At 50.4% G+C, this 16,873-nt stretch overlaps 1 protein-coding gene across 1 annotated transcript in view; it reads left to right on the forward strand.

The window, feature by feature from the left end:
• Positions 1-16,873, forward strand: part of itih2 (inter-alpha-trypsin inhibitor heavy chain 2) — a 52,373-nt gene that overhangs the window by 13,609 nt on the left and 21,891 nt on the right. Inside the window, exons 7-13 of the mRNA XM_078419487.1 lie at positions 2,398-2,505; positions 3,974-4,102; positions 4,780-4,896; positions 7,248-7,416; positions 10,596-10,721; positions 12,738-12,919; positions 16,437-16,622. Of these exons, the coding sequence (XP_078275613.1) occupies positions 2,398-2,505; positions 3,974-4,102; positions 4,780-4,896; positions 7,248-7,416; positions 10,596-10,721; positions 12,738-12,919; positions 16,437-16,622 (1,017 nt within the window). The remainder of the gene's footprint in view (positions 1-2,397; positions 2,506-3,973; positions 4,103-4,779; positions 4,897-7,247; positions 7,417-10,595; positions 10,722-12,737; positions 12,920-16,436; positions 16,623-16,873) is intronic.

A 16,873-nucleotide genomic window follows, 5' to 3' on the forward strand; every position in this document is an offset into this window, starting at 1 on the left:
AGTCAGGATTGTCCACCCTGTAGATCTCACGATAACTGTGTGGAACGTTAGGGGCAGATAAATGTGCAATAAGGAACTGCAGATGCTGGTTTAAACCGAAGGTAGACACAAAATGCTGGAGTAACTCAGCGGGACAGGCAGCATCTCTGGAGAGAAGGAATGGGTGACGTTTCGGGTCAGAACCCTTCTTCAAAGAGCCTTTGGCCTTTAAATATCACTGTGGATGATCTGTGACCTTACATCATCTCTGTGTCCAGACCCTTGTTGGCAAGAACCTCTAGTGAAAGAATAAGGAATGTACTGGTGGGTCAAATGTAGAACATCCCACCTCGCTCCCCGCCCCTGGACTAATCATCGTGTCCTGGCATTCCTTAATAGCTGTTCAGCGAAACGATCCCCGAGCCTGCATGGAATACCTCTGCTCAGTCCGCCTAAACCTACCTGATCTCCCCGTTGCCAAACACTTTAACTCCCCCTCCCACTCCCACACTGACCTTCCTGTCCTGGGCCTCCTCCACTGTCAGAGTGAGGCCCAGCGCAAATTGGAGGAACAGCACCTCATATTTCGCTTGGGTAGCTGACACCCCAGCGGTATGAACATTGACCTCTCTAACATCAAGTAACCCTTGCTTTCCCTCTCTTTCCATCCCCACCCCCACCCTAGTTCTCCCACCAGTCTGACGGTCCCCCTGATTAAATGTTATCGCTGTTTGCTCTACATTTACTCTACATTTTCCTTGATTCACATCTCCTTTGATGTCTCGTTTTCACACCTTGCCCTTCCGTATCTCTCTCCCCCGACCCTCAGTCTGAATAAGGGTCTCGACCTGAAAGGTCACCCGTTCCTTCTCTCCAGAGATGCTGCCTGTCCCGCTGAGTTACTCCAGCTTTTTGTGTCTATCTTCAGTGTAAACCAGCATCTGCAGTTCTTTCATACACAAACCTACAAACCTGCACGTCGTTGGAGTCCGAGGGGGGGAAACCGGAGCACCCGGAGAAAACCCACGCAGGTCACAGGGATAACGTCCAAACTCCGTACAGACAGCACCCGTAGACCGGATGGAACCCGGGTCTCTGGCGCCGTGAGGCAGCAACTCTACCGCTGCACCACCGTGATGACAGGGGTGGCCGAGGAAGTGGTGTGGGTCAGGGGTGGCATCGGCAACCCAGGCTGGCAGTGGAGGTCGACAGGCCCGTCCACTCTTCCCACATCGCCACACTTCATTGCCACAGAAGGCTGAGAAGGGCAAGGCAATGGATACCTTTAAGCCGGAGACACAAAGTATAATATCATGAGAAGAATACGAAAACACGAGAGGAATAGATCGGGTAGACGCGCAGAGTCTCTTGCCCAGAGCAGGTGAATCGAGGACCAGAGGACATGGGTTCAAGGTGAAGGGGAAAAGATTTAATAGGAATCTGAGGGGTAACTTTTTCACACAAAGGGTGGTGGGTGTGTGGAACAAGCTGCCAGAGGAGGTAGTTGAGGCTGGGACTATCCCATCGTTTAAGAAACAGTTGGATAGGTACATGGATAGGACAGGTTTGGAGGGATATGGACCAAGCGCAGGCAAGTGGGACTGGTGTAGCTGGGACATTGTTGGCCGGTGTGGGCGAGTTGGGCCGAGGGGCCTGTTTCCACACTGTATCACTCTATGACTCTATGACTCTATGATCGGGTAAATGTACAGAGAATAAGATTTCACGTTTCATGTGTTTTATGACTGTTGGCAGATCAATTTCCCTCCTGGGATAAATAAAGTTCTCTCAATGGACAATAGACAATAGACAATAGGTGCAGGAGGAGGCCATTCGGCCCTTCGAGCCAGCACCGCCATTCAATGTGATCATGGCTGATCATTCTCAATCAGTACCCCGTTCCTGCCTTCTCCCCATACCCCCTCACTCCGCTATCCTTAAGAGCTCTATCTAGCTCTCTCTTGAATGCATTCAGAGAATTGGCCTCCACTGCCTTCTGAGGCAGAGAATTCCACAGATTGACAACTCTCCGACTGAAAAAGTTTTTCCTCATCTCAGTTCTAAATGACCCACCCCTTATTCTTAAACTGTGGCCCCTTGTTCTGGACTCCCCCAACATTGGGAACATGTTTCCTGCCTCTAACATGTCCAACCCCTTAATAATCTTATACGTTTCGATAAGATCTCCTCTCATCCTTCTAAATTCCAGTGTATACAAGCCTAGTCGCTCCAGTCTTTCAACATATGACAGTCCCGCCATTCCGGGAATTAACCTAGTAAACCTACGCTGCACGCCCTCAATAGCATGTCCTTTCGTATCGTATCGTATCGTATAACCAAAATCCGTGATGACGAGGTCCTTAAAAACAAGGGTTTACTGTACTTTTATTAAAAAAACAACCTCTGATCTTCTCCCAGGTTGACGTCTATATCTTTGAGCCACAAGGCATCACTTACCTTGAAGCCCCCAACAGGCTTGGATCGCAGTTTGATGGGCTGATGCACATAACTAAAGGAGAGAACAAGGTGGGTGTCGCACCGCACAGTCACAGCGAGCGATGTACCCTGAGATCAGGAGAAAACCCACGTGGGTCACGGGGAGAACGTGCAAACTCCACACAGACAGCGCCCGTGGTCAGGATGGACACTCTCCACTTCCTCGCTCTCGTCTTCCGCCCGGACTCGCCCTGGCGGTCCGTGTTACCACCTGACGGCGGGGGCGGGAGCGGTCCTCAGTGGAGGTCTCTCTATAAGGGGGTCCTCCTGCTTTACATCGGGGACCTGGGGTGGAGAGTGCTGCATAAGGCTGTAGCCTGTAACAGGTACTTGAGCCGGTTCACGGTCTCGTCTGCCGCCTGTCACTTCTGCGGCGAGGAGGAGACCGTGTACTATTTGTATACAGAGTGCGTGAGGTTACAGCCCCTGTTCCAGTATCTGAAGGGGCTGCTCCTCAAGTTCTGGCTCCATTTTAGCCCTATGCTGCTGATGTTTGGGTACCCGGTACAGAGGGGGGAGGGTCAGGAGGGAGGAGGGGGTCTCCCTGTCGGTCTGCTCCTGGGCCTGGCCAAGATGGCCATCCGCGGCTCCAGGCAGCGGGTAGTCGATGGCCTCACAAAGGTCAGCTGCCTACCCCTGTTCCGGGCTTTCGTCCATGCCCGCGTGTCCCTTAGAGGGAACACGCACACGTGGTGTCCACGGGGACTCTGGAGGCTGGTCCGGGAACGCTGGTCGCCGCGGGGGGGGTCGAACGTATCGTTGACAGAGATGGCGGGATTTTAATGTGATGATTGTTTAGTTTGTAAACTGCCGATACAGGCGGCTTTTGTTTGATCACATTTCGCTTTGTATGTTTGTATGTTTTTCTTTGGAATAAAACTTTTATATTTAACAAAAAGAGGTCAGGATGGAACCCGGGTCTCTGGCGCCGTGAGGCAGCAACTCTACCGCTGCGCCACCGCGCCGCGCCCTTTCTCCCACCGTCTCCACCACCTCAGATGTCCAGCACCTGTCATTCCCCCCCCCCACCACCGTACACTGCGCTCACATCCCATCCTCGAGCCCCTCGTTTCTCTTCTATCCCCCCACTCAAAGATGGAGGGGTTTAGTTTTAGTTTAGTTTAGTTTAGAGACACAGCGCGGAGACAGGCCCTTCGGCCCACCGAGCCCTCACCGACCGGCGATCCCCGCACACGAACACTATCCGACACTCTCTAGGGACCATTTACAATTTTTTACCGAAGTCAATTAACCTACATATCTGCACGTCTTTGGAGTGTGGGAGGAAACCGGAGCACCCGGAGAAAGCCCACTTGGTCACGGGGAGAACGTGCAAACTCCCTACAGGCAGCACCCGTAGTCGGGATGGAACCCGGGTCTCTGGCGCCGCGAGGCAGCGACTCTACCGCTGTGCGTTCTCTTATCCAACTTGCTGTCATAAGCTCATCGGGTCCACTCTGCCATTCGGTCATGGCTGACCTATCTCTCCCTCCTAAAGGCTCATCTCACCTTCAGACCCACCTTGGACCAGCAGAGGAAATGTCCAAGCTGCCCCGACACCGCGATCGATGGCAGCATCGTCGTGAAGTACGACGTGAAACGGGAACTCAACGGTGGAGCCCTTCAGGTTAAATGTCGTCAAACATTACATAGGACCAGCGTCTGTCGGCACTGAGCCTGCACTTGCTTGGGTTTGGAAGGACAAGGGGGGGGGGGGGGGGAGGGGGGACCTCATTGAAGCTTACCGAATAGTGTGAGCGGCCTGGATAGAGTGGATGTGGAGAGGATGTTTCCACTAGTGGGAGAGTCTGGGACCAGAGGGCACAGCCTCAGAATCAAAGGACGTTCCTTTATAAAGGAGACGATGAGGAGGAATTTCTTTAGTCAGAGGGTGGTGAACCTGTGGGATTCATTGTGGAGCCCAAATCACAGAGATGCAAAGTACAATATCTCAAGAAGAATAGATGGAGCCTCTTGGCCAGAATAGTGGAATCTAGAACCAGAGGGCGCAGGTTTAAGGTGAGGGGGGGAAGCTTTAATAGGAACCTGGGAGGTGTCATTTCCACTCTGTATGACTCTATATGACACATGGATATGTAGGGAATGGAGTGATGTGGAGTTCATGTAGGGCCGGACTTGGCATTGTGTTCAGCACAGATATTGTGGGCTGAAGGGCCTGTTCCTGTGCTGCTATGTTCTAGATCCAATCTACCCAATGCCTCGACTATCTTCGATTGATTTCTGTTCTCGTTTTGAAGGTTGATTTGAAGGTGACTGACTTTGCTTTTCCCAATGTTTTCCCAGATTTCCGATGGGTATTTTGTTCACTTCATTGCCCCGGACAACTTGCCCCCACTTCTGAAGAACATCATCTTCGTCATCGATGTCAGCGGATCAATGTGGGGCATTAAAATGAAACAGGTAGGCTGACCCTCGTCAATGGCAAAGCAAAGAGTCTTCTCTCCCATGAGTGGGGGCAGCACGTGTTCAGAAGGTTCAATAGACAATAGACAATAGGTGCAGGAGGAGGCCATTCGGCCCTTCGAGCCAGCACCGCCATTCAATGTGATCATGGCTGATCATTCTCAATCAGTACCCCGTTCCTGCCTTCTCCCCATACCCCCTGACTCTGCTATCCTTAAGAGCTCTATCTAGCTCTCTCTTGAATGCATTCAGAGAATTGGCCTCCACTGCCTTCTGAGGCAGAGAATTCCACAGATTCACAACTCTCTGACTGAAAAAGGTTTTCCTCATCTCAGTTCTAAATGGCCTACCCCTTATTCTTAAATTGTGGCCCCTTATGTAGATAGATTCTTGATTAGTATGGGTGTCAGGGGTTACGGGGAGAAGGCAAGACAATGGGGTTAGGAGGGAGAGATAGATCAGCCATGATTGAATGGTGGAGTAGACTTGATGGGCCGAATGGCCTAATTCTATTCCTATCCCTTATGACCTTACGACCTGATGACTTGATCAAAATCCTGCTGGAATATTCATAAAATAACATTTCATAGATGACACCAATCCAGTGAAGTGTCCTTTCTAACGGTGGAAATCAAATAAATTTTGGCCTCTTGACCAGAGCACATTTTAACAAACAGACACAAAGACACAAAGCGCTGGAGTAACTCAGCGAGTCAGGCAGCATCTCTGGAGAAAAAGTACAGGTGACGTTTCCGGTCAGCACCCTTCTTCAGACTTAAAGTGGAGGGGGAGGGAACTGGAGGTAGGAAAAGGCCAGAACATAGCAGGACCGGCAACAGGTGACCATGGAAGGGTGGAGCCCACAATGGCCCATTGTTGGCTGGGGACGAGGTGATAACAAAGGGATACAAGGATACGAACAGTGGGACTAGTGGGATGACTAGGGTGGGGGAGGGGGAGAGAGGGAATACAAGGGTTACTTGTAATTAGAGAAATCAATGTTCACCCCGTTGGGTTGTAAGCTGCCCAAGCTAAATATGAGGCGCTGTTCCTGAACACCCCTCCGCTCAGTCCGCCTAGGCCGACCTGATCTCCCAGTTGCCAAAAACTTTAATTCCCCCTCCCCTTTCCCACACTGATCTTTCTGTCCTGGGCCTCCTCCACTGTCAGAGTGAGGCCCAGCGCAAATTGGAGGAACAGCGCCTCATATTTCGCATCTGTAGAGATTGAAGGCCTCTATTTCGCCCATTCAGGTTTCTCCAGAGATGCTGCCTGACCCGCTGAGTTACTCCGGCACTTTGTGCCTAGTTTCGTTTAGTTTGGAGACACGGCGCGGAAACAGGCCCTTCAATGCACTGATTCTGCGCCGACTAGCGATCCCCGGTGTACTAGCACTATCCCACACGCACACAGGACAATATACCATTTTTTTACCGACGCCAATTAACCTACAAACCTGCACGTCTTTGGACTGTGGGAGGAAACCGGAGCACCCGGAGAAAACCCACGCAGTCACAGGGAGAACGTACAAACTCTGTATGGACAGCAAGCATAGTCAGGATGGAACCCGGGTCCCTGGCGCTGTGAGGCAGTAACTCTACCGCTGCGCCACCGTGCGGCCCTGTGTCTTTTAGGTAAACCAGCATTTGCCGTTGCTTGTTTCTACAAGACAAGCTCCAATGTATTTTCATAAGATCATATGTGATAGGAGCAGAATTAGACCATTCGGCCCATCGAGTCTACTCCGCCATTCAATCATGGCCGATCTATCTCTCCCTCCCAAACCCATTCTCCTGCCTTCTCCCCGTAATCCCCGACACCGGGCGGGACTGTCGTATGTTGAAAGACTGGAGCGACTAGGCTTGTATACACTGGAATTTAGAAGGATGAGAGGAGATCTTATCGAAACGTATAAGATTATTAAGGGGCTGGACATGTTAGAGGCAGGAAACATGTTCCCAATGTTGGGGGCGTCCAGAACAAGGGGCCACAGTTTAAGAATAAGGGGTAGGCCATTTAGAACTGAGATGAGGAAAAACTTTTTCAGTCAGAGAGTTGTGAATCTGTGGAATTCTCTGCCTCAAAAGGCAGTGGAGGCCAATTCTCTGAATGCATTCAAGAGAGAGCCAGATAGAGCTCTTAAGGATAGCGGAGTCAGGGGGTATGGGGAGAAGGCAGGAACGGGGTACTGATTGAGAATGATCAGCCATGATCACATTGAATGGCAGTGTTGGCTCGAAGGGCCGAGTGACCTCTCCTGCACCTATTGTCTATTGTCTATTGTCTATTGTACTGATCAATAAACCGATTCGCAACCAATCGATCTTTCTCATTCTCCATTTCATTAGACCGTTGAAGCCATGGCCACCATTCTGGATGACCTGGGCCCTCAGGACCAATTCACCGTCATCGTTTTCAACCACAACGTCCGGTGTTGGACTGAGCACCTGGTCATGGCCACTCCTCCTCAGATAAAGGAAGCCAAAAAGTACATCGAGAACATCCAGCCCAGTGGAGGTGGGTTCACAGAGGTGACAACACACACTAACGCATCACTAATCTCCATGTACAACTCTCGGCAAAGATACCGCACCCCCCCGATCTGCTCTCACGAAAACAGGAGGGATGTCAAGTAGTATTTGCAAAATGTAGAATCGGGGCGTCACAGTGGTCCAGCGGTAGAGTTGCCACCTCACAGCACCAGCGACACAGGTTCAACTCTGACTCTGGGCGCTGTTTGGACTTTGTACTTTTAGTTCAGATTAAAGATACAATGCCGAAACAGGCCCTTCGGCCCACCGAGTCCGCGCCGAACAGCGATCCCCGTACATTAACACTGTCCTACACACACTAGGGACAGTTTGCAATTTTTTACCGAATCCAATTAACCTACGAACCTGTATGTCTTTGGAGTGTGTCAGGAAACCGGAGCACCCGGAGAAGAAAACCCACGCATGTTCTCCCTGTGATCACATGCATTTTCTCCGGGTGCCCTGGTTTCCTCACACACTCCAAAGACGTACAGATTCGTAGGTTAATTGGATTCGGTAAAAAACTTAAATTGTCCCCAGTGTGTGTCGGATAGTGTTAATGTGCGGGGATCGCTGGTCAGTGCGGACTCAGTGGGCCGAAGGGCCTGTTTCCGTGCTGTATCTCTAAACTAAACTAAACTAAACCAGGGTTGTCAAAGTATTCAGCAGGAGCTACATCTCCTATCTTCTGCTGAATACTGGAGATGAGCGGATTTAGACGGAGAAATGGCAGATGGAGTTTAATCCGAGCAAGTGTCAGGTTGGGAGGTCGAATGTAGGGGGAAAGTAAACAATTAATGATGAAACAGAATTGGCATAGACAATAGCCAATAGACAATAGACAATAGGCAATAGCCAATAGGCAATAGGCAATAGGCAATAGGCAATAGGCAATAGGCAATAGGCAATAGGCAATAGGCAATAGACATTAGAGTCTGAAGAAGGGTCTCGACCCGAAACGTCACCCATTCCTTCTCTCCCGAGATGCTGCCTGACCTGCTGAGTTACTCCAGCATTTTGTGAATAAATCGATTTGTACCAGCATCTGCAGTTATTTTCTTATATGACATTAGACAATAGGCGCAGGAGGAGGCCATTCGACCCTTCGAGCCAGCACCCCCATTCAATGTGATCATGGCTGATCATCCACAATCAGTACCCCGTTTCTGCCCTCTCCATGCAGAGAGATCTTGGGGCCAGGTCCACATACACCCTGAAAGTGGCAACACAAGTAGATAGAGTGCTGGAGTAACTCAAGTCAAGTCAAGTCAAGTCAAATTTATTTGTCACATACACATACTCGATGTGCAGTGAAATGAAAGTGGCAATGCCTGCGGGTTGTGCACAAAAAGAATTACAGTTACAGCATATAAATAAAGTTAATAAGTTACTAAACATAGCACAAAAAGTGTCGACAAAAATTTAGTCTCTGGGGTTATAAAAGTTGACAGTCCTGATGGCCTGTGGGAAGAAGCTCCGTCTCATCCTCTCCGTTTTCACAGCGTGACAGCGGAGGCGTTTGCCTGATCGTAGCATCTGGAACAGTCCGTTACTGGGGTGGCAGGGGTCCCTCATGATCTTGCTTGCTCTGGATCTGCACCTCCTGATGTATAGGTCCTGCAGGGGGACGAGTGTAGTTCCCATGGTGCGTTCTGCCGAACGCACTACTCTCTGCAGGGCCATCCTGTCCTGGGCAGAGCTGTTCCCAAACCAGACTGTAATGTTGCCGGACAGGATGCTCTCTACAGCCCCATAGTAGAAGCAATGAAGGATCCTCAGCGACACTCTGAATTTCCTCAGTTGTCTAAGGTGGTAAAGGCGCTGCTTAGCCTTACCCACCAGTGCGGCAATGTGCGTTGCCCACGTCAGATCCTCTGCGATGCGGACTCCCAAGTATTTGAAACTGCTCACCCTATCCACAATAGACCCATTTATCTCGAGTGGCGTGTACGTCCTTGGATGTTTAGCCCTTCTGAAGTCCACAATCAGCTCCTTTGTTTTAGTGACATTCAAGAGGAGGCTATTGTCCTGACACCAGAGTGCCAGATCAGCCACCTCCTCCCGGTAGGCCTTCTCATCGTTGTTGGAGATCCGGCCCACCACCACAGTGTCATCAGCAAACTTGATGATGGAGTTTGAGCTGAACCTGGCCCCACAGTCATGTGTGTACAGGGAGTACAGTAGGGGGCTAAGGACGCAGCCTGGGGGGATCCTATGTTCAGCGGGTCAGGCAGCGTCTCTGGAGAACATGGATAGGTGACGTTTCACAGAGTGCTGGAATAACTCAGCAGGACAGGCAGCATCTCTGGAGAACATGGATAGGCGACATTTCAGGCCCGGACACTTCCTCAGACTGGAAGTATTTGAAAGACCGAGGAACTGAGGTACAGAAGAGGGAACATGGTGGCGCAGCGGTAGAGTTGCTGCCTCACAGCGCTAGAGACCTGGCTTCCATCCCGACTAATGGTGCTGTCTGTACAGAGTTTGCACGTTCTCCCCGTGACCACGTGGGTTTTCTCCGGGTGTTCCGGGTTCCTCCCACACTCCAAACACGTACAGGTTTGTAGGTTAGTTGACTTCTGTAAATTGCCCCTAGTGTGTGGGGTAGCATTGGGTGCGGTGATTGTGGTCGGCGCGAACTTGGTGGGTCGAAGGGCCTGTTTCCACGCCGTATCTGAACTAAACTAAACTAAAAAAAAACTAACTTAAACTAAATTGAACCAAACCTAAGATGAGCTGAGGCAAGTGTTGATCAGCCAAGATCATAATGAATGGCGGGCTAGGCTGGATGGGCCGAGTGGCCTACCCCTTCTCCTGCTTTCTTGCGTTCCTATTAGGGTTGCCAACTTCCTCACTCCCAAATACGGGATGAGGTGACGTCACCGCCCCCGCGCCCCACGTGACCTCACCCAGCCAGCGGCCGCCATTGGTGGAGCGGGAGCACGTGGCCGCTGGCTGGGTGAGGTCACGTGGGGCGCGGGACGGTGACGTCACCCTTTGTCCCTTATTTGGGAGTGAGGAAGTTGGCAACCCCCTACTAATACGGGCCAAGGGCGGTCCCGTACGGGGACAAACTAACTTAGCCCAAAATACGGGATGTCCCGGCTAATACGGGGCGGTTGGCGACCCCAGTTCTTATTCACCAACTTTCCTTTCTTCAACCAGGAACAAACATCAACGAAGCAATCCTCTCGGCCATCCATATCCTAACGCAAGCGGATAACTACGGCCTGCTGAACCCGCGGTCTGTGTCGTTCATTATCATGGTCTCCGACGGAGATCCCACGGTTGGTGAGTGCTCTTGCCAAACGTCGAATGCTTCACTCGACTCACAGAGTCTTACAGTAACCCCACTACTCCGACCTAGATGCTCATCTACACCTGTCCCACCTGCCTCTGTTTGACCCATATCGCCTGTTTCTCTGATGTAGACAATAGACAATAGGTGCAGGAGGAGGCCATTCGGCCCTTCGAGCTGATCATTCTCAATCAGTACCCCGTTCCTGCCTTCTCCCCATACCCCCTGACTCCGCTATCCTTAAGAGCTCTATCTAGCTCTCTCTTGAATGCATTCAGAGAATTGGCCTCCACTGCCTGAGGCAGAGAATTCCACAGATTCACAACTCTCTGACTGAAAAAGTTTTTCCTCATCTCAGTTCTAAATGGCCTACACCTTATTCTTAAACTGTGGCCCCTTGTTCTGGACTCCCCCAACATTGGGAACATGTTTCCTGCCTCTAACGTGTTCAACCCCTTAATAATCTTATACGTTTCGATAAGATCTCCTCTCATCCTTCTAAATTCCAGTGTATACAAGCCTAGTCGCTCCAGTCTTTCAACATATGACAGTCCCGCCATTCCGGGAATTAACCTAGTAAACCTACGCTGCACGCCCTCAATAGCAAGAATATCCTTCCTCAAATTTGGAGACCAAAACTGCACACAGTACTCCAGGTGCGGTCTCACTAGGGCCCTGTACAACTGCAACTTAAATAAACCAAGCTAAAGGCTTGTAGGTTAATTGACCTCTGTAAATTGCCCCTGGTGTGTACAACCCAGGCAACTGTTTGCGTGCTGGCCACAGAAGCAGATCTACAAACTCATATCACAATCACTCCACAAGCTTAAACCTCTATTCCTTCAGCAACATTTCCGCTGGTTTTACCTTGCACGAAACGTTATTCCCTTCTCACGTATCTGAACACAGTAAATAGCTTGATTGTAACCTTGTACGGTCTTTCCGCTGACTGGATAGCGCGCTACAAAAGCTTTTCACTGTACCTCGCTACACACGTGACAATAAACCAAACTGAACAACTCGAGTCCCTCCGCTCAGCCCGTCTTAACCTACCTGATCTCCCGGTGGCTCAGCACTTCAACTCCCCCTCCCATTCCCAATCTGACCTTCCTGTCTTGGGCCTCCTCCATTAACATAGAAACATAGAAAATAGGTGCAGGAGTAGGCCATTCGGCCCTTCGAGCCTGCACCGCCATTCAATATGATCATGGCTGATCATCCAACTTAGTATCCCGTACCTGCCTTCTCTCCATACCCCCTGATCCCTTTAGCCACAAGGGCCACATCTAACTCCCTCTTAAATATAGCCAATGAACTGGCCTCAACTACCTTCTGTGGCAGAGAATTCCACAGACTCACCACTCTCTGTGTGAAAAAAAACTTTCTCATCTCGGTCCTAAAATACTTCCCCCTTATCCTTAAACTGTGACCCCTTGTTCTGGACTTCCCCAACATCAGGAACATTGTCAGAGTGAGGCCCAGCGCAAACTGGAGGAACAGCACCTCATATTTCGCTTGGGCAGCTTACACCCCAGCGGTATGAACATTGACTTCACTAACTTCAGAGTCCCTGCTTTCCCTCTCTATCCCCTCCCCCTTCCCAGTTCTCCCACTAGTCTTAGAAACATAGAAACATAGAAAATAGGTGCAGGAGGAGGTCATTCGGCCCTTCGAGCCACTACCGTGATCATGGCTGATCATCTTCAATCAGTAACCTGTGCCCAACTTCTCCCCATATTCCTTGATTCCACTAGCCCCCAGAGCTCTATCTTCCTGTCTCCGACTACATCCTATCTTTGTCCCGCCCCATCCCCTGACATCAGTCTGAAGAAGGGTCTCGACCCAAAACGTCACCCATTCCTTCTCTCCGGAGATACTCCAGCATTTTGTGTCTACCTTTGAACAACGAGAGAGTGGATGAGGAAGAGGGGCAACATCGAACCCGTGTGAACTAAACCACCGCGTTAAGTGGAATTATAATCTCTTTAAAATTCCTCTTTGTTGTGAAGGTGAAATTAAGCTGAGTGCCATTCAGAAAAACATCAGGACACACATGCAGAACGATTACTCTCTCTTCTGCATTGGGATTGGCTTCGATGTGGACTACGACTTCTTGGAAAGGATCGCCCTGGAAAACCGAGGCGGAGCGCGACGCATCCAAGCGAACGTCAACGCGTCCAGTCAACTCACGGTAACGGCCTGACCCGTGACAAATCAGCATCTTCCGAGCAACCCTCTCTTTTCCCCCGCCCCCCCCCCACCCCCCCCTCTTTTTGCCCTTTCTTCGGATGCAAACCCATGGGGCAAACTGGAAGCGGCGCGTTGGCGCAGCGGTAGAGTTGCTGCCTCACACCGCCAGAGACCCGGGTTCCATCCTGACTACGTGTGCCGTCTGTTAACTACATAACCCCTTCTTCTCCCATATAACACCCCACCTCCTCCACACCTCCACTCCCCCGAACAAGACTCAGGAACAGCTTCTTCCCCTCTGTTATCAGGCTTAAGGATAGCGGAGTCAGGGGGTACGGGGAGAAGGCAGGAGAAGGGGGTACTGATTGAGAATGATCAGCCGTGATCACATTGAATGGCGGTGCTCATCATATCATCATATATCTACAGCCGGAAACAGGCCTTTTCGGCCCTCCAAGTCCGTGCCGCCCAGTGATCCCCATACATTAACACTATCCTACACCCACTAGGGACAATTTTTACATTTACCCAGCCAATTAACCTACATACCTGTACGTCTTTGGAGTGTGGGAGGAAACCGAAGATCTCGGAGAAAACCCACGCAGGTCACGGGGAGAACGTACAAACTCCTTACAGTGCAGCATCCGTAGTCAGGATCGAACCTGTGTCTCCGGCGCTGCATTCGCTGTAAAGCAGCAACTCTACCGCTGCGCTACCGTGCCGCCCTCGAAGGTGCTGGCTCGAAGGGCCGAATGGCCTACTCCTGCACCTATTGTCTTTTGTCTATAGTCTATTGTCTATTCTGAATGGTCCTTCCACAAGCTAGGGCACTGTCCGATTCACCTCTACCCCATTGCGGACATTGGACTTTGTCTGTGGAACTGATGCGCTACGATGCTGAGAACTATATTCTGCACTCTGTATCTTCCCCTTTGCTCTACCTGTTGAACTTGAGTTTGTCTTGATTATATTTATGTGTTTGGACAGCATGCAGAACAAAGCTTTTCACTGTACCTCGCTCGGTACACGTGGCAATAATTAACTTAAAGCTAAACCCTCCCTAATTATCCCCGGTGATGTCGGTCCCCCACATCAGGAATGTTGATGGATTTAGATTCTTGTCTTCTCTTTGGTTGAGGGTTGGCAAGTTTCCCTCCTTGAAGAATATTGGGAAGACACAAGAGTTTTTACAAAACCGTCAGTCCGCGATCACCATTACCAAGTAGCTTTTTTGTACCAGGTTTGTTTAATCAATGATTGAAAGGAGATGAGGAGGAATTTCTTCAGCCAGAGGGCGGTGAATCTGTGGGATTCATTGCCACAGAGGGCGGTGGAGGCCAAGTCAGTGGGTATTTTTAAGGCAGAGATCGACAGATTCTTGATCAGTGCGGGTGTCAGGGGTTATGGGGAAAAGGCAGGAGAATGGGGTTAGGAGGGAGAGATAGATCAGCCATGATTGAATGGTGTAGTAGACCTGATGGGCCGAATGGCCTAATTCTTCTCCAAGAACCTATGAACATAACTTATGAATTAATGATTGGATTTGGAATGGTCTGGTTCAATGGTCCTTTCAGTACAATGACTGAATAATTTTGCGAACATACTCCTAATTAATTAATGAAATAAAGTATATTAAATATTCATTATCCCTAATTAGATTTGCAATTTACTGGCGTAGTCCATGTTTTATTAATACATTCTTATTGGAGAAATTGATGAGAAAATAATCATAATTTTAACCCTCAAGTCTTTTTGAATATTTATGCAGGTGAGAACTACATTGGGCTGCACAGTGGCAGAGTTGCTGCCTTACAGCACCACAGACCCGGGTTCCATCCTGACTACAGGCACTGTTTAGTTTAGTTTAGAGATACATCACGGAAACAGGGCCTTCGGCCCACCGAGTCCGCACCGATCAACGATCCCCGCATATTAACACAACCCTACACACACACTAGGGACAATTTATACTTATACCAAGTATACAAACCCAAGCCAATTAACCTCCAAACCTGCATGCCTTGGGACTGGGGGAGAAAACCGGAGCACCCGGAGAAAACCCACGCAGGTCACGGGGAGAACGTACAAACTCCGGACAGACAGCGCCCGTAGTCGGGATCGAACCCGGGTCTCTGGCGCTGTTAGGCAGCAACTTTACCGCTGGGCCACCGAGCCACTGGGCAAATGAACCAGTGGTTCTATGATTCTTATGTTGGTCATGCCCTATCAGTAGGGTTCCCAACGTCCTCTAGTTGGAGGTTGGTGGTTGGTTGTGTGGGTTAATATACTAATGAGTGGGCCAGTCCATGGGATTGTAGGGTGTGATAACTCTGTCTAATGAGTTGGTGGTATCCAAGGTCAAAAACCTCACCACAATGACCTAGTATATTAATCCACACAACCAACCAACAACCAGAGGACCAGAGGACATGGGTTGAAGGTAAGTGGGGGAAAGATCTCATAAGAATCTGAGGCCTACTGAATATTGGTTTCTCTAACTTCAAGTAACCCTTGCATCCCCTCTCTCTCCATCCCTCCCCCACCCAAGTCATCCTACTAGTTTCACTGTCGTCCTGGTGAGTCTCATTTAGGGTTGCCAACTATCTCACTCCCAAATACGGGACAAAGGGTGACGTCACCGCCCCCGCGCCCCACGTGACCTCACCCAGCCAGCGGCCACGTGCTCCCGCTCTACCAATGGCGGCCGCCCGGGCCGGGAGGCGGGTTGCTAAGCAACCAACGTTAGGCGAACGCACTCGGCCCCGCTCCCCGAACACACTCCGTTAGCCTACAGCGTCTGGGCCTACACTGTCCCAGCCTATAGCGGGCCTAACACGGGACAAAGGCGGTCCCATACGGGACAAACCAATTAAGCCCAAAATACGGGATGTCCCGGCTAATACGGGACAGTTGGCGACCCTCGTCTCATTGTCTGTAACTCGTTCTCACCGAGCCCACAGCTAACAATGGCCATGTTCCCTTAATCAGCGTTACTTTTTTGCATACATATCATTCATTGCTCTATATCTTTCTACATCACCGTCTATATCTCTCGTTTCCCTCTCCCCTGACTCTCAGTCTGAAGAAGGGTCTCAACCTCAAACGTCAACGTCACTTATCCATGTTCTCCAGAGATGCTGCCTGACCCGCTGAGTTACTCCAGCATTTTGTGTCTATCTTCCTATTAAAGCAGTTCCTTCCTATACAAATGATAGGTGGAGACAGGTGAGGGGAGGTGGGGGAAGGGGGGGGAGGGGCTGTGATAGGCAGATGGTTGGACAAAGACCACAGATCCAGTGTTGCAAAGACAAAAGGTGTGAGATAAGGTTAGAAGAGGAATGAATTGTGAAGCCAGAGGGAGGAATGTAGGTGGATGGTGATGGTGGGGGGGGGAGGGAGGGGAGAGGGTGGGAGGGGAGAGGTGGATGTGAATCCAGGTGGTTTGACTGACGTATTGATTATTTGAAGTCCGGTTTCGATGAACATTATCTGGCTGTGTTTCTCGTTGTGAATGGCAGGATTTCTACGAGGAGGTTGCCACGCCACTGCTGAGGAAGATCGAAGTGTTTTACGGTGGTGAAAATGTCACAGACGTGACACAGAAGAGCTTCGACAAGTACTTCAGCGGCTCCGAGCTCATCATTGCGGGAAGGCTGACAAACAAAGATCCCTCCATCCTACAGAGCCTGGTGTCGGCGAGCTCAGTGAGTGCACTCGGTCGTAACACAGCGGGGCAGCACGCACGGTGGCGCAGTGGTAGAGTTGCTGCCTCGCAGCACCAGAGACTCGGGTTCGATGCTGGCCACGGGCGCTGCCTGCGCACATAGTTTTCACGTTCTTCCAGTAACTGCGTGGGTTTTCTCCGGGTGCCCTGGATTCCTCCTACATTCCAAAGACGTGCGGGTTTGTAGACTAATTGACCCTCCGTAAAAATTGTCCCTCGTGTGCGAGATGG

The sequence above is a fragment of the Rhinoraja longicauda genome, chromosome 23 (genome assembly GCF_053455715.1).
Source record: "Rhinoraja longicauda isolate Sanriku21f chromosome 23, sRhiLon1.1, whole genome shotgun sequence".
Taxonomy (NCBI): domain Eukaryota; kingdom Metazoa; phylum Chordata; class Chondrichthyes; order Rajiformes; family Arhynchobatidae; genus Rhinoraja; species Rhinoraja longicauda.